This window comes from Brachyhypopomus gauderio, chromosome 9 (assembly GCF_052324685.1).
Source record: "Brachyhypopomus gauderio isolate BG-103 chromosome 9, BGAUD_0.2, whole genome shotgun sequence".
Lineage (NCBI taxonomy): Eukaryota > Metazoa > Chordata > Actinopteri > Gymnotiformes > Hypopomidae > Brachyhypopomus > Brachyhypopomus gauderio.
In genome coordinates, this window is record NC_135219.1 from 10,687,237 (window position 1) to 10,704,945 (window position 17,709).

The window sequence follows — 17,709 nt, forward strand, 5'->3', positions numbered from 1 at the left end:
AATACATGTCTGAACCTCAAATTGGTTAGGGTTAGTAAATGTAAATTATTTTAAAGGTATATGATGCAGAGTGTATGAACCACAGCAGTTCGCAACAATAACGTCTACAAAAACTAAAAAGAAAAAAAAAACGAAACGATATAGAGGCCGCTAAATTACAGAATATATTGTGAATTGTGAAACGACTTTATGATATAAGGGTGTGGCGGCAAAAAAGTAGTGACAAATCACGTGAAACAGAGTCACGTGACAGCCAGGGAGCCAAAATGGCCGCGACAGGGGAGGAGGCAGCTGCGATGGACAGTGGTGGTCGCGTTCCTGCGCCTCCGACAGTCTTACCTCTGAGGAGTGATGCTGAACAAAAAGATGTGGGTCACGACGGTCCAAATGAAAATACAGGGCCTGTACCGAAAAGGCCCGCCAATAACAGTGAGTTCTTGACGTTAGCGTGTAGGCTAACTAGCAGCAAGCTAAGTGACTGGTTTCCTCATATGTTAACTATGCTAACTAACTAATTAGCTAGCTTGTCATTAGTTTGCGTTTTCTACAGGATCATGTGGCCTTTGGGTGAAGCTTGGATACCGAATAATAAAATGTTTTTATGCTCTTATATTTGCCAGAAAACATTGGCTCATTTGCAGGAGGCTTATGAGTAGTCTTGTAGTAGTATCAAGATTTCTGATAATTGGCACCTTAAGTGATACTTGTTTCAGTGTATGCATTACAGTGAGGTTGTTCAAGCTCAATCTTTATAGAGTATTTCATCCTTTGGTGGGTGTCTTTTGCAGATGATGGCTGTGTGGAAACGGCAGAAGAGGCCACCGAGCCTGCACAGCCTGACATCAATGAACTATGCAGAGACATGTTTGATAAAATGGCAGTATTCCTTCAAGGAGAACTCACAGGTGCCTAGAAATGCCACAAGTGGCATTTGTTGATCTAAACACACAATCAACAGACAACTTTGTCAAATAAAATACACTGCACAACCTGAAAGACTAATTATTATTTTGCGCTTAATGCAATTTACATCTGGCTTCCCTTTCCTTTATTTTATCAGATTGAAACATGCAGTTCTAGGTTTGTTTTTTGCGTTCTTGCAACAAAGCAATATTGTTTATATGTAACAAAAACTCTTTTAAAATTTTTTTATTAGCCACATGTGAGGACTATAAACTTCTGGAGAACATGAACAAACTAACCAGTCTGAAGTACATGGAGATGAAGGACATATCCATTAACATCAGTCGCAACTTACAAGATCTTAATCAGAAATGTAAGTCAGCTGGTCGGAATAGAACACGTGTCCACACACACACACACACACATAGAGAGAGATAAAAAATTGTAGAAAGTACACTGTTTCCAGAGTAACTTTTTCTTTGGAAATGTTCTTTACTTTTCTACAATTTAATATCTTTACGTATCTTACCCAAGTACACTGCAGTTACTAAAAGGCATGAGTTTAACCTCGTTATTACACACATATTTGTGATGTTTTATTGCGTGTTCATCATCCAGGCTACATCTGTATAAAGTGTGACGGTGTTTTGCAGATGCAAGCTTGCAGCCGTATCTAGACCAGATCAGTCAGATCGAGGAGCAGGTCACTGCACTGGAACAGGCAGCGTACAAACTGGACACGTACTCCAAAAAACTGGGTGAGTCATACGTCTTTTATCTGAAGAGCTCGGAAAGTGCCTATTAATTTAGATGGTTTACATACAAATATGTGGATTGCACATGTATAGGTAACTCTTTTCTTCAGCCCAGAGTTAGTTACATTAGGAACTGGAAACATCAGTGTATTGCCTTAAGTAATGCTAACAAAGCCATCAACAATGATACTGGACCATTGTCTAGCTGCTGCGTGAACGTAGATCACAAAATCTGCCTCGGTGCCTTGGCTTGGTAATGTAAACTTGTGCTGTACAGTAACTTGGGGAACGTTAACTGTTCCACTAGATGGTGCACTCAGACCAAGTATTGCCCTCTGGGTATTCTCAACATGTGACTTCAGATTGTAAATTAATACTGGCTAGAAGTCCTTCTGTTTGAACAGACTCATATAATCATATTTTCACTCGCTTAAAGATTATAGGTAAATTTGCAATGTGCAGATCTTATTGTGACTATAACTGGAAACACTTTCTGTTGTCTCTCTCTAAAGTGCAGTATGGCACTGATTTGCCCTGAGTGAAGTGTGCCTGCATCTTTTTGTTTTTCCTTACAGAGGCCAAGTTTAAGAAACTGGAGAAGCGATGAGGTGTGTCTGTGTGTGTGTGTGTGTGTGTGGTACGGTAGTCTTAGGAAGAGCTTCAGAAGCCATCGGCCCAGTCTACTTCAGCAGGCTCCATGAAATGCCAAACCACTTCTGGGGTTTGGATACACACATTTTGTATTATTATTATGGTTCCACGTTTCTGCTTTTCTAGGAGTTTGTGGGAAAGCTCTAAGGCAGTGCAGCGTCTGTACTGGTCCACATTAAAGCTCAGACGGTACGGTCTAACGTTTCTGCTGAGGACTCCACATCTCTGAGTGCAGGAGCCCTACGACTGACCGCCTGAAGGAGTCCAGCTGTGCTGGATGGGCCTTCATGAATCGCAGAGCTGTGATGGTACAGCACCATGCTCAGCCAGTATGTGTGCAGTAACCTAATAAAGCATGCTGATGCGCCCCCTAGTGTCCGATTTAATATTTAACATTTTGCTAAATGGAGTGGATTTCTGTAAAATAGCAACTAATATTGTACATTTATGGCTAGTAATGCAAACGTTTCTCTAATTGTCTTTGAACTGCTTGTTGTTTTTTATTTAATGAGATGCACTTATGTAATGTTTGAAAATTTTGGATAGCAACATGAAGGTTTGGTTATGGTGGCTATAAATGTTTAAAATAGCACCCATTGATTGTGGTTTCCCTTGCACTCCACATTCGACCACCAGGTGGCACACTAAGCCTACACTGCTTTCTCCATCTCTCTCTCTCAACATTTTACCTTGTTTTGACTGGTAGCTATGTACTAGGATTCAGCTCCATGTATGGCAAGGGGCTTCTCTGCTGCCAGACGGTCAGATGCATGGCGTGTTAAAGCTCCGTCGTCCGCACCACAAAAGCTGTGCTAACATCCATCTCAAAAAGCCTGATGGCTTGCGTAATAGTTGAGACTGTTGCAATACTACAAATCCAGATCGGAATCATAAAAAACCTAAACACTGTCAGACTCTTGAGTGTTTGAGCAATGATGGAAAACTTGCCAGAGTGGACTGTATGAAATCGATATTTTCAGAAAGAAAAAAAACTTGCATAAAAAGGCCAATATATACATGTGTTTGTGAACACATTATGATGGTAGCTATAGACAAAAAGCAATCAAAATCATATCTAAATGCCTTATCAAGCAGAACCAGCACCCGTACATCCATCACTGAAATCCATCACAGCAGGTCCAAGTAGCCTCAAACCCATGTTTAATTGGCTAATATGGGGCCAATATGGAAACAGTGTCCTATGCAAGCAGGTGAGGGGCAAGAGTCTCTCTTCTGTCCTGTGGTGTTTCTCAGAAGCTTGTCACTGAGTGTCTGCTATGGCAGTGGTGGGGGTGGGAAAGGGAGGAGCCTGATACTGTGGTGGGGGTGGGAAGGGGAGGAGCCTGATACTGTGGTGGGGGTGGAAAGGGGAGGAGCCTGATACTGTAGGGGTTCAAGTGCACCAGCATGTGTAGACTTGAGTTACCTTTGACCTTTATTAGCTTCACCCATATGTCTTCATGGATACATGAACCTGGAAGAAAACCAGCACTGCGGGTCCCTGATACACACATACAAGCAGCAGGAGAGTGTGTGTGTGTGTGTGTGTGGGGACCTCCTGTAAGCACCTCTGGTTTTGACAGGGATAATCCTCGTCCCCAGTGAAAACACAGAATTGCAGGGAGCTTGTGTTTAGTGTGTCTGCTCCCTTTAGGGCATCTATTGACGGCAGTGTCGCGCCACCTCACCTCACTCTGGACTAGTGCAAATCTCAAGAAGGATCGTTTGTCTGGCATCCCTCAAATTTCATACACACACACACACAAATCCAACTGAGACAGCAGTAAGTCATTTGTACTGAACTGAAGTGTATCCTGTGGAAGCTGTCTTTAATTCAGGCCTTATGAAATCTGGAACATTAAACATAATTCACTTTCTACAACAGCCGTGGTGAATTCCAATCACACCACACTGACACTGACTGATGCGGAAAAGAGGTGCAGCCCATTCAAAACACACAGGCCAAACTTTGATGATTACTGCCAGTACAAATTCTAAGTTAAGAATTCTCCCAAAAGCCATAAGACGCAGTCTATCTGCAAGAGGAGAGTTTCAGCATTGATCATGGTTGCCAGCCGTTTCAGCCCAAGAAAACACATTGTGCCACAAATGTAACATGCACGATGTCCTCCTAGCTCAGTATGTCTCCTTGTGTACATTAGGAACCAAATGTTGAAGATATCATACGCAGCATTAATTTGGTGATGATCTTGAGCAGGTCCGGCGTAAGTCTCTGAACCCGTTGTGCAGTGATGCGAGTGGCTGGAGACAGTGGTTCAACATCTTGTGCAATATCTTTTTCTAGCCTCCCTCCACCTCTTTATTTCTCCTTCTTAGTATCTCTCTCCTACACACTGTTCTGTAGTTATGGAGGCTCATGGTTGTGTTATTTTATATGGCTCACTTCTCTTGGCTTGTCTCTGGGCAGTTCTGTGCTTTCCCTCTCACCATTATACACTTATTTGAGTTTCTGGATAAAATACACTGATCAGAATTGAAGGGGGACAGGGCAGAGAGGGTGTTCATTTTAGTGTGTGTGTGTGTGTGTGTGTGTGTGTGTGTGTGTGTGTGTGTGTGTGTGAGAGAGAGAGCTGCTATGTCATTTATCTGAGGAGATCTATATCCAAAAACAATTATCACAGTTTAGGAAAGGTTTCCTGCTACCACAGCCACAGTACGTTTATAACATTGGCAAGAAAGGCCATAACAATGACACTCCCTTGAGCAAGAAAGTGATCACAGCTGGGGAAAATCACTTTATGTAGAGAAGAGGACTTGACTATAAACCCTCTCTGCACTCACTCTGATATGAAGAGTTGTTTACTAGATTCCATGCATACAGACCTTCAATGTCCCAGCCTCCCATATAAACATCAAATGGGCAGAAACTGAAATTATTGAAACAGGGACTGAACTGGGGCAGCTGACAAGATAAAGAGACAGTTGAGCATGTGTGGTAGAAGTAACATTACGAGTGTGTGTGTGTGTGTGTGTGAGTGAAAGGAGAGGCTGCTGGTAACATCTGTATCATCCTCCACTGTCCTCCAATGATTTCTCCAGTCTTGTTCTCCACAGACCTCCCCTGTGCGTGATCCTCTAGGGAGCCATGCGCATTCTGTCATTTCTCCCTTGTGCTTCTGTAAGCACATAAACACACACACACACACACACACACAACAAACACATAAAGTTAGCCCACACCTATGTATTTTAGCAAACAACGAGGCTTTGGTTAACCAACCGAAGAACGGGTCACAAAAAACAGATACATTTGCCCCAGTGTGGCCTTCAGTGAGAGCAGAGGCAGGAAGGAGAGTGGTGAGGGGCCTTCTACGTGGTGAGGGGCCTTCTACGTGTGGCTGCGTGTTTGCGTCTGTGGTGAAGAGAATTACAGAAGAATTCCTGGGTTTCCTCCGGGAGCGCTTGACCCTGGCAGACCCCTAGAGACCAACAGTGTTGGGATAAATAAACACACATAAATCTGACTCCCCCAGGGGAGACGTGTTGGTGCGTGCGTGTGTTGGAGTTTCTGTGTTTGAAGTTGTGCACATTAAGAGAACACTCTAAATTGCAATATTTACTAATCATGCATGTAAAAATGATTTGTGTGTGTGTTGACGGCTGAACCGAAATGCGGTGTGTGGGAATGTGAGGTCTTGACACCTGAGCATGGACTGCAAGACTGCTCAAGATACACGCTGCACATGAACACTACGTGGTCTGAGATTACTGCTAGATACAGCAGTGAGTCATATTAATACCTAGTTCATAACAAGCTCCAGATTTTTAACATGCTGTAAAATTTAGCCATAAATAAAATGTATCACTCCATCCTTGCACATGTAGTTTGGCATGTCCAACGGCCAATGTCTTCCTGACAGATAGCACTGCCCTCAGTGCTGTAAAACACATATTGGTTAACTTGGTGTACGGTCTTTAAGTATAAATCACATATGTCTGTATTTTTGTGAGGGTGAAAGCCTTGTGCAGGTGTAACTCCATAACACAAAGGTACCTTGTGGTCCTCCAGTAAAAAGCCATCAGATATTAGGAATAGTGGTGGAGAGAAACTAAGACCTCCAGCAGAACTGTCTCCAAAAATCCTTGGTTTATGAATTAAAAAAGAAGTCACATGCATCAGCCGAGTTCCTCTTCAGATGTCAGCTTATTGCACAAAACTGAACCTTTGCTGACCCGAGATGGAACTTGGGCTCACACAGAAGACGAGGAGGGGTCTCCTTATCTCCTGGGCAGCAGGGTAGCTTCCTTTAAGTTCTGCCCCCTGAGGGCTTGGCCTGGTAGATCAGGGGAGAGGGTGTCGGGAGGTGAAACGCTCTAGATGCTCTCCACACTAACCAGAAGCATCTGAAGCTCCTCCAGCATCGGTCGGGCCCGGATCCCGTGTTGGACACATGGCCTCTCTTGCTGTGCCCTCACGCAAACATGGTGTGGTGGGGGGTCATTGATGCTGCCCCCCCCCCATGTGGGGTATTGGGGCTCATGGATGCTGGCCTTGCCTTGCTGATTTCCTGAGGGACTAGGGCGTCCAAACACCATTTGCTCACTTACTAATCTGAAACAGTCAATGCAGTGATTAGTTGAGTCTCTGCACAAAGCACAACCATTATTCATCCATTTTCTTTGTTCAGATTTTTCTCCTCCTTTCCCCAGTCCCTCTTTGTCTGACCAAATAGCTTCATGAGACACTCATGAGACATGAGAAACAGTCTCGACCACGTCTCGTCTTTCTCTCCCCTCTTGTTCTCAGAGGATGATGAGAAGCTAAACTGTGTGTGGGTTCTGGAAAGGAAATCCCCAAACCACATTATGTGTTCAAACACAAGAACTCTACAAAACATGAATGCATTCACACATACGGGACGAGTCCTGCAGAACCCTCATGTTTCAGCGTGTTCTGCATTAAAAAGCGTGCGAGTGTTTTTCCACGGGAGACTTGCTGGCATGGTCATATCTGGCACTGGATTGTCTAGAAAAAACAACTTGAAAACCGTTTTCAACACTTGAGAAATACCAAGCATAGATCTCCAGTCCTTTAGGTTCCTTCAGTAATTTCGAATGATTTGAATGTGGTAAAAATTGTACTTAAAATAAATTGGAGTCCAAAGCAATTCTGTGCAAGCTGGAGAATATTCAAAGAAAATAATAAAAAGTTGATTCTGGATAGAATTCACTTCAGTCTTTATCATGCACCACACATTCCTGACTGTTAATTCAAATATCTGATGACATTAATATTCATATGCTCTATTTTTCTTTTTCACACACTATTTCATTACCATAACAGTGTCTTAACGACATCTAGTAGTCATTAACATGCCACTTCACTTGGACTAATTCAATTAAGGGCAACAATTAATAATATCATGAAATCTAGAGGGAAAGGCAGTGAGTTAAGGAGAAGTCTGATCTAGGACCTGTTCTCGATTTTTAAATTTGCATGTGTTTTGTCCCTTTGTAAGTATGAAAACATCTGAAACTGGCCCTGCGTCCGTGGTCTATATATGACCGTCACAAATCATTCAATTAAAAATCTTTGATGCCTGTTAATGGAAACAGGGCAGGGCTGCTCTATTCACCGCGGTGTTCTGGAGGACAGCTGGCTGCCTCGCACAGGTCCGAGCGAGGATCCACAGGGCCTGGCGTGACAGCGTGAGGGGAGTGGGCGGGCCTACATTAGCGCTAACAGACGCGCGTCCCGCCTGTAAATCACCTAAAACAATGGCTGCCCTGACAGAGGAGTCTGAGAGGCACAGACAGCACCCTTCCCTGCCCCCTTACTTCTCCTCTTCATCACGGGCCCTGCCCCCTTACTTCTCCTCTTCCTCACGGGCCCTGACTCCTTTACGACAGGAATAAATCAATGCTTCACAGTGAGAGAGAGAGAGAGAGAGAGAGAAAGAGAGACTTTTCAAGCCATTGAGACCACAGCGCTGCTCCCACCGTGTGATCTTTTGCAGCTCTGAGTTTGTTTGCTTATGTAGAGTCTGACCCAGTGCTGAACGCTGGATGCTGCCCTCAGCATCTGCCCGGCCTTTGAACCACAGTTTCATCTTCTGCTTTTATGCAAATGTTACCCAGCAGCCTACAGTCTCTTTGTTGTTTTGAGGCTGGTTAGAATGTGGGTCCATGGGCCACTGGGGCGAGATGGGATACAGGCCGCTAGCAAGCACAGCGTATTTAAACATCACCTCTATAGACGGAGCTAATGATGCGCTCATCTCTCCATGGCCACAGGGGGCAGAACTGAGAGGGAGACAGAAATAGAGGTTTGGACTGAATGGAGCCGCCTCTTCAATTTTTTTTTTACTTTTAGCACTGAATATACACCATGTAAAAGTTGTAATATTGAAATATATGGCATTTTAAATAGTTCTTACTACTAGTTCTGGATAAATCATACATTTTAGTCTCATGACACATTCAATCAGGACAGCAGTCTGACCTGGGAGTGATCATATTTCAAACTGCACTGATCCCTCTGACATTTCCATTGTAATGCCAAAGTTCTAAATGTTCTACTCACTGCACATGGCAAAAAAAAGACCAGTGGATTGTTCACATATGGCATGTGGCAATTACACCTCAGAGCTCGCAGCTGTGTCCAAGGGTCATGACATCATCAAAACTCGCCACCATGAAGTGACACTAACTGCGGTGGTACTAATAGAGATGACTGAGTGATTGGCCAATGCATGGGTACCTCAGGCAGGCATGAGACCGTAACGCAGGCCAAGAGCAGGTGCGAGGCTTCTTGGAGGAGCTTCTAGTTTCTGTCTCATTGCTGCTGCACGCTTCAACTCCACTGTGGTTGGCTGAAGAATCGTCAAAATTGGCCCTTTAATTAACATGACTCACTACACATCCATTTAACACAGTGTTGCTGTATGATTTGTTACTCTGCGGGCCTGAGTAGGGAACTGTGTTTAGATTGATTTAGATTCTAATAAGCATAGAGGAGCAAAATAGTATTTCCTTGGCATGGAATAGTTTTTCTTGGAAGCACACACATTCTTACGTACTGCTGACATGGGGATATGTTTTAAACCTTAAGTGCGGTTCTCTTGAGAGGGAATCCAGTGTTCATGACCGTAAAGCTCTCCATGTGCTAATACTATTGCAGTGGAGTTTAATCTAAAACATGTTGTCCAGCTTTGAATGATAAGACAGGAGACAGGACAGGTCCGAGAGCCTGGTGCCTCACAGTGTCCTTCACCGAACAGTAGAGCAACACGGCATTAGCTCCCTGTGTACATGTGATGTTTGAACACACAGTCAGTGGTCTGCCCCTCATCTCTACTCAGTGACCCATGACCCCACATTCTAACAAACCTCACAACAACAAAGACACTGTAGACTGCTGGTGGTAACATTTACATTAAATTCAAATGGAAAAAAAAAAACGTCTGATTCAAAGGAATAAAGGAATCTACTTGGAGAATGACTGACATCATGTGACAGGATCATATCACTGCTCCCTCAAATTCTGTCATTTATTCCCTACAGAAAGCTTCAGCTCTACCAGTTAAAAAGCTCTGCGTCACCAATGATGATTTAAGAAAAGGAACCAATACTTCAGGCTTGGTTGAACATTAAGAGAATTAATATTAGCACAGCTCACTAAAATCCTGTCACTGCATTTACTGCCAAATGATTATAGGTCAGAGGTTATGATTTGACTTTGAAGTCCAGAATACACAGAAGATGGGCACTGCTGAACCGTTAGCATGCAAGCTACGTAGGTAATGCTGTATGAATGGAAACAAGCCAAAGCGCTAGCTACACTTTCAAGTCGAGGCACAATGGACCAGAAGTGCACTGTGTGGCAGTGACCAAAGGCCATCTGGGCAGAAGATGTGCCAGGAAGTTTGTGGATAAGCTGAGTGTGTTTAGATCTGAGTCACACAGACGCTCTGAGAACACACATGCACAGCTCACATCTCTATCCAACCAAACCACATGTGGCATCGCTTTCTTCGTTAGATTCAAAATTGCACATACCTCACACGAATTTGAACATACTTATGCGTGCGTGCATGTGCATGTTTCTGCAATCACACACACACACACACACACACACACACACACACACACACACACACACACACACACACACACACACACTTTGATTAAAAGAAAACTGCAGTTATTGGAGTTGGTAATGAAAATCATTATTTGGGCATTCATCAAAATTTAAGTTGGATGTCTGTCACGCACATTTCTGGCCACCAGAGGTCCTCATCCCCTGAGTGCTAGTGGTTTCCATGGCAACTTATCACACTTACCTGTGTCCCATCATCCTCATCACCACACTATACAACACTCATGTTACACTAAATAACATGTAATGCTGTACAACACTACATAACACGTCCAGTGACCCCCAGTAGTAGCATCTCCTCGTCCACATCACACTATTATTATTATTACAGCATGTCCAGACTTCTTCTTCTAGCCCGTCTCCTGGTCTGGTGAAGGCTGCATTAGCCCAGCCCGGTACCGTTGGGGCTCGCTTTGCTGCTCTTTGGTTCTTTCCTGTCTTCACTTTGCCTCTGATCCTACTCTAATGTTCCCAGTACAACCTGTAATGTTCGCAGTACAGCCTCTAAATGTTCCCAGTACAACCTGTAATGTTCGCAGTACAGCCTCTAAATGTTCCCAGTACAACCTGTAATGTTCGCAGTACAGCCTCTAAATGTTCCCAGTACAACCTGTAATGTTCGCAGTACAGCCTCTAAATGTTCCCAGTACAACCTGTAATGTTCGCAGTACAGCCTCTAAATGTTCCCAGTACAACCTGTAATGTTCGCAGTACAGCCTCTAAATGTTCCCAGTACAACCTGTAATGTTCGCAGTACAGCCTCTAAATGTTCCCAGTACAGCTCCTGCACATGGATGCTAATTCTGTCTGAGTTTCAGCTTCTTCATGACCGGACATTAAAACTTGGACCAAAATAATGACTGGAAATCGATGGGAGGGTTTTCAGAAACACAGATTAATCCAGCATCATTAAGTGTAATATCAATCCATCCCATAGTCCTAAACCACAGGTCTAACTATGGGCATTGTTACGTTTGTTAAATTGCTGTAATAAAATTTTTGTTTTTGTATGTGCAAACTGTGCTGGAATGTCAATTTGCTAAACATAGCAGACGCTTAACCTGTCGCATTCTCTTACATCACAGCAAGTTTTTCAGTCTAAGTAAACCAATCGCAAATTCTGTGTAAATTCAATGTAAATCATTGTTATCCAAAGCAATGTTTGCCAGTTAACATTTCAAGGTCTTATCCTAAGCCATAACAATGAATAAGCAAAGATCAAATATTCGGACTGAAGACATTAGATTCACCACATTCTCTCCTACTGAGCTACACCAGAACTCAGGTAGCAGGGTCGATAGAACCGTCTCTGTGATTAATCTTCTGCACATGTGCCAGTTTCTCATCATAGCCAAAGGGCAATTTTAGAGGGACCAGGACATGTTGAGTGGAGATGCGATCTGTTGTATAGTCAAGAGAAAAGGAGTGAGCGAGGAGAAATACGAAACTTGCACAGCCACTGAGAAAAAAGCCTTTCTTAGGTCATCCAGCAGAGTGAGCACACACGAGAAATCCACAGTGAGTTTGTGGAATGTAAGAGAATTCTGGAGCTGTTGATACTACTCGCCAAGTTTTTCTTGAGTATTTTAGCCGAGTTGTTATTCTCGAGATGAGGCCTCATATCTGAACGTTTCCAATCCCGTCCGCCCGATCTACAGTTCTCTCTATATGAGAGGAGGGGCGGCATTTAGGAGCTGTGAACCCCCAAATTTTTGGGGACTTCTAAGGAGAAAATGGATGTGGTCATGAAGCTATCCAACGCCACTGTCACCAAGTAGGGACTGGCGCACGAACTCAACTGAAGCACGAACTCAAGGCAGCAGACACTGCTGTTAAATTACAATCTGCTCAACTTTCAAAGTTGCTTTAACAAGAACCAGTCCCAGTGGTGACTCTGAGTCCCATCAGGCTGAGAGCTAGAAGTCAAAGGTCATTTCACCAATTGCACAAAATCAGTTCCTCCTTTTCTGGGTTCTATAAAGCACAATATGTTAATCCATGCATCTCATTATTAAGGCTTTAACAGTGAATATACATGGAGCAGGGAGGATCAGAAACATAACGGCTACAGCTGTGAAACAAAGTCATCATGTGTCATGAAGAATAGATTTAATGAAAACACACACACACACACACACACACACACACACACACACACACACACACCTCTTTTTCTTGGCAACAGTCTGTGAGTGTTCTAACTCAACAATAGTTTGTACATGTAGACAACCAACTGAGTTGAACAATGTTAATATAAATCATCTTCATTCTCACTGTATAACCCTGTATAACCTATATAACCCTGTGTAAACCTGTATGAACCTGTATAACCTGTACAAACCTATATAACTTGTATAAACCTATATAACCTGTATAAACCTGTATAACCTATATACATCTGTATAACCTGTAAAAACCTGCATAACCTGTATAACCTGTACAAACCTGTATAATCTGTATACACCTGTATAACCTGTATAACATGAATAAACCTGTATAACCTATTTAATATTGTATAAACCCCTATAACCTGTACAAACCTGTATAACCTATGTAACCCTGTATAACCTATTTAACATTGTATAAACCAGTATAACCTGTATAAACCAGACCTCTAACGTTGCATGGTCATTAATCAGATATAGTGCATTGGTGTTGCTTTAGTAATTGTTTTAGGTAATAATTAAGAGTAAGACACTAGAGAAGATTTGCACTGTTTCTGTGTACTCATCATTATTTGAATTCATTTTACATTTTTTACATTTTATGGCATTTGGCAGATGCCCTTATCCAGAGCGACTTACATTTTTATCTCATTTTTTATACAAGTGAGCAATTGAGGGTTAAGGGCCTTGCTCAGGGGCACCTCAGTCATGGCGTCAGGTCTGGGAATCGAACCCACGACCCTCCGGTCACAAGACCAGTTCCCTAACCACCAGGCCATGACTGCCCTATCCAGAATCCAGACGGTGTGTTGGGTGCAAGATGTTTGGTGTTGGAAGTGTAGAATGATGAGTGTAGTCAATACACATGACTGTGAGGAACTGGAGTGTGAGGACCCTTTGCTAGCTGGCTTGCTAAATGTTGTTGTTTAATGCTTAGACGTTTCAGGCTGTAGTTTGCCCGTGTGTGTGTGTGTGTGTGTGTGTGTGTGTGTGTGTGTGTGTGAACACCATTTCTCTCTAACAGTGTAACTGAGCTCTATGATCAGTAGAGTACTTGCTACTCATAGACATTCTGGAGCCAATATATTAAATCCACATACATGTAAATAGATTTGGAACTTGGTTTCATGGACATATGGACTATTTTGCAGTAAATATTGTGCAACTGACTAACCCAAGAATACAAACACCAGTCATTAAGAACATCTGTGGACTAACAACCATGACCAAGTCCCCACAGAACTTTCATTTTCTATTGCATCTTTCCTTCTCCTAGTCTTCTTGACACTGTGGCCAGAAAAATGAACAATACAACATTATAAACCCACCAATAAGAAAACACACACACACACACATGCATCCTGTCGCAGGCCGGATGGATTTCTGACAGCGAGAAGCAGCATGAAAGTTTTTACGTAGTTCACAGAGGTTCCTCTGGAGAGAAAACCCTGTGTGGTAAACAAAGCAAATCTGCTCAGGAGTTCGTCACACAATTCTGACACTCATATTAGATTATGGTTGTGTAATACACCAAGGGTTCACCACACTGGCCACGGCTGAAACGCACATGCTCTGTGGTTCTGGTCCAGGACTCAGCACTGCTGCAGAGCTGTCAAGACTGCTGGCCCAGTTCAGATCAAGGTGCAATGGAGTTACACAACGCTCAAAACTCTGGCTAGCATTTCTGATCAAAGATCTAACTCTCCAGTCAAGAGACCACACGTCAATTAGCAAAATATTTAGCAGTGCAAAACTCCTAGTGAGAGTTCACACTGACAATTGCAAAAGTTGACCAAAACTCGTTCAATTTAGGTGCTGCATGCAGAAACATATTTGGTAGCAATGCCATTATAATGATGCATTTACACATGCAGTACTATTGGAATAGAATACAGTAAAAGTGGACCAGGATGGCACACAATGTCTTGGACTTTCATGGTTTGGTGTTGATTTTCAGTCAGGAGGCCATGTCACTATTTTCAGAGCCAACAATAAAGACGAAAGAACAAGCGTTCATCTGTTTACATTTCCAGTTGTTCATTTGGGATGAATTTCCAGCCTTTCCTGCACCTTGGGGGCAGAATTGCATATTTTATTATTCAACTTTCCACTTCTACAGCTTTTTTGGCTTGTCCTTAAAAGAACTTTTACCGTCTTTGAAATGTTCGTCTGAAAACTCAGTTAAAACAGAAAGAGCATGCAGCCCTGATTACTGGGGCACTATTATTTAACCCACTGGCAGAGACCGGTATATTCCACACTGAGGACACTCCAATGTGGGCACACGCGTATAGCAATAACTGTAGTGCTTTTCTGTGGGTTACCAGGACAACTATGGTCACCATCACCTTGGTACATCAGCACTTTTCCTTCTTAGCATCGTGTTGACACTGAGCATGTGTCTAATGTTCATGACCTTTGCCCTAGTGTTGACACAGAAGAAGTGTCCTATTGTATTTACATACCACATTTGTTTGTCTGGAGAAAGTATAAGTAAGCAGCCTGAGTTTATAGTGAAATTATCTTAAGAAGGTGTTATGATGATGGAGATTTAAATATTGTAGGGTTATATCAAAATTATTGATCATTCTAAAAGATAATCAGAATGTGTACGTTCGTATTTCTGATTTAAATATCTGAGCAAATATTTTCTCTTCATATTAGGTCTTGAGTAAATCACTTAATGTATAGAGCTCTTTTAGGTTTAAGTAAAAAAAATTGACTTGAGAACTCACAGTTGGACAGTTTAATGACCTGGTTAAGGTCAAACGCCCACCAAACAAGCCCTACCCAGTGCTATAAAGACATTTCGACAGCCACATCCAAAGCCAGTCTGCCTTCTTGATATAGCTTTTCAGGTTCTGTAACAACAGGAGAGGGGAGCTGACCTTTGACCTTGAGCCCCCCCCCCATCTGCGTCCTGGTCGGGGTCCAACATGAAGTCCTTCTGAGGTAGAGTTACACAGGGACCTCAGGGAGAGTGCAGGCATTATTGTTCTCATGTATTACCACTTAAATCAAAATTTCATCCAGATGGTTCCTGTTACCAGTGAACTGTTGGCAATGCTCTTGTTCAAGTTATTCCGTGTCTTCTAACCTTGTCAGCCATGCAATTAGTCATGTATGGGTACAGGAACCGACTTAATGGCAGAAGATAACCGTAAATGTCATCAGTGTCTGTACTGGATAAAGCTGAAGAGTTTGTGGCTTCACTACGTTTCAGCACAGAGCTGGTTCTGTGCCACTGCTTGGTTTCCATGGCGAGTTGATTTAAACCAGCAGAAAACATTCCCAAACACTAACCAGCTCTAATAACCAGCTCTCTTACTGGGAGAAGACAGTCCTCCAGTGGCTACATCTAAGTTTCAATATTTTTCTCGCTGATTTCTGTGAAAGGCAGTAATAATTACAATACAGACTTTTAAATGTAGTTTCCTTAAATTACACAAACTTCTGATTAGTCTTTATTTCTTTTTTTACTAACCTACACCGTAGTATGCAGGTGTCATCCTTTTCCACACACGTATTTCATGGCTCGCTAAATGACTAAAGCTACATTGGCTACCCCAAATTCTATTATCTTTACATGTTACAGATTCCAAATCTGGAACAGAAAGAATACTGGTGACGAGCTTCAGTTCTGCTGGCCTGGTTCAGGCTCTCCTTAACAGCGTGCAAACTGCGATGGCTTTGTACGTCGTAAGCTCCAGGCCAAGATCAAACAAAGGATTATGCAAGAACTGCTGGGCTTCTCTGGGCCTGAGGGTCGTGCGCGAGAGATTAATGCGTCCCTCACCATTCTGTTTCTAACACTGGCTGATCCATAACAGAAGGACTCAATCAATCACTGTCAAGTCTGTCATCAGTATCTTCCTCTCTTTCTAAGCGTTTCTGCGCTCCCGTCTTATGTGTTCCCTCACACACACACACACACACACCATGGATTAAGGTATGAACACACACCAAACACACATCCAGCATAGATCAAAGACCTGCTTCTTGGACTGAGAGAGACTAATGGAGTTTAGGAGACAGAGACAATGACTGAAACTGAAGACGAAGTAATGAACCAATCTTAAATCAATAGCCATAGCAACATGCATCTTTAGCCCATTAGCTAACCCAGCCTACAGAATTCTCTGTGGAATTCCAACAACCGTTTCCTCAAGTTTAAGTACAGAACATTTTTAGGAAGTCTTTATGTTTTAATAGTTGTCTTTAACAGCCATGGCTGTCTTTGGTGTTGGGTCTCAAAGTCTTCTGTTTTTATTTGTCTCTGGGTCCTTGGCTTCCTCCAGAACAACAGTGCCCCTGTGAGAAGGTCTACTGCAGTTAGGCAAGGCTTCTCACTCTGTCTGGGGTGATAGCAAACTGGATGGAGTTTATTTATTTATTCCAGGCACTGATATTTTAACGCTGCTCTCTGCACAAGCTTCACAAAGGCCCTCTGATTGGGCCACATGATTCTAGAGTTTTTGTTCGTCAGTGGAAGGTGCTCTCTGGAAGGTGGATGATTTCTGATACAGGTCAAATCCACCACCTACAGTGTTCCTGTGTGATCTATTTATCTAACAACATTCTCTCTTTCTCTCTTCTTTCTCTCTCTCCCACACACCCGCAGAGATGGCTGCTTAGGAAGAACATAAAGGCAGACTTCAGCACAAACAACAACGGATCTTCAGTAAGTGATAAAAGACCCGACCCATGTGGGCAGGTTCCAGGATGACACCAGACCCTCAGTACAACAGTTACACACACAATCTCTTCCGCTGTGGGGACATGGAGTTTAGTGTACACACACACACACACACACAGTAAAATCACACAGGATAAAGCATGTTTAACCAAAGGACTTTATCGGCTTTGCTTTTCCTTTCTACAGCCTTCTGGACTAACTCTCTCAGACTGCATATTAACAGCCATGGGCTTAAAATAATGTTATTTTATGACGAGATCAAAACAGGACATGAAGGTCCAATGAGTCCACTGCTAGATGAAAGACTGAGTCCCGTCCACTGAAACGCTGACACAACCGAGAAGGTCGTCCTGAACGCCTGCAGTGTTTGTGTTAGCGTCTGCGCATGGTGCCGATCTGATTGTCCTCTGCCTTGTCCCT

General features: G+C 42.9%; 1 protein-coding gene and 1 long non-coding RNA gene across 4 annotated transcripts in view; one reads left to right on the plus strand and one right to left on the minus strand.

Moving 5' to 3' along the window:
- The first annotated feature begins 233 nt into the window (after positions 1–233).
- On the plus strand, positions 234–17,249 carry bloc1s2 (biogenesis of lysosomal organelles complex-1, subunit 2). Of its 3 annotated transcripts, XM_077017045.1 has the most exons (6): positions 235–429; positions 789–905; positions 1,157–1,276; positions 1,557–1,661; positions 2,234–2,266; positions 2,436–2,676. In XM_077017045.1, the coding sequence occupies exons 1-5, from the start codon at positions 267–269 to the stop codon at positions 2,263–2,265; spliced, it is 537 nt and encodes a 178-aa protein (XP_076873160.1). In that variant the 5' UTR covers positions 235–266; the 3' UTR covers position 2,266; positions 2,436–2,676. The 3 variants fall into 3 exon arrangements, with proteins under 3 accessions (XP_076873161.1, XP_076873159.1, XP_076873160.1); XM_077017046.1 differs by lacking the exons at positions 2,234–2,266; positions 2,436–2,676 and adding an exon at positions 17,215–17,249 and having other exon boundaries at positions 234–429; XM_077017044.1 differs by lacking the exon at positions 2,234–2,266 and having other exon boundaries at positions 234–429.
- LOC143522985 (uncharacterized) overlaps positions 4,621–17,709 on the minus strand; it is a 32,405-nt gene continuing 19,316 nt past the window's right edge. The window contains exon 2 of the long non-coding RNA XR_013133192.1: positions 4,621–5,446. This is a non-coding gene — a long non-coding RNA (uncharacterized LOC143522985). The remainder of the gene's footprint in view (positions 5,447–17,709) is intronic.

What these genes read in the sequence shown, in the direction of transcription:
- bloc1s2 (XM_077017044.1), top strand. Translation starts at nt 267, where the DNA reads ATGGCCGCGACAGGGGAGGAGGCAGCTGCGATGGACAGTGGTGGTCGC. An exon ending in ACAAGATCTTAATCAGAAAT is followed by an intron (nt 1,277 to 1,556) that starts GTAAGTCAGCTG and finishes GGTGTTTTGCAG; the next exon opens with ATGCAAGCTTGCAGCCGTAT. An exon ending in CACGTACTCCAAAAAACTGG is followed by an intron (nt 1,662 to 2,435) that starts GTGAGTCATACG and finishes CTGCTTTTCTAG; the next exon opens with GAGTTTGTGGGAAAGCTCTA.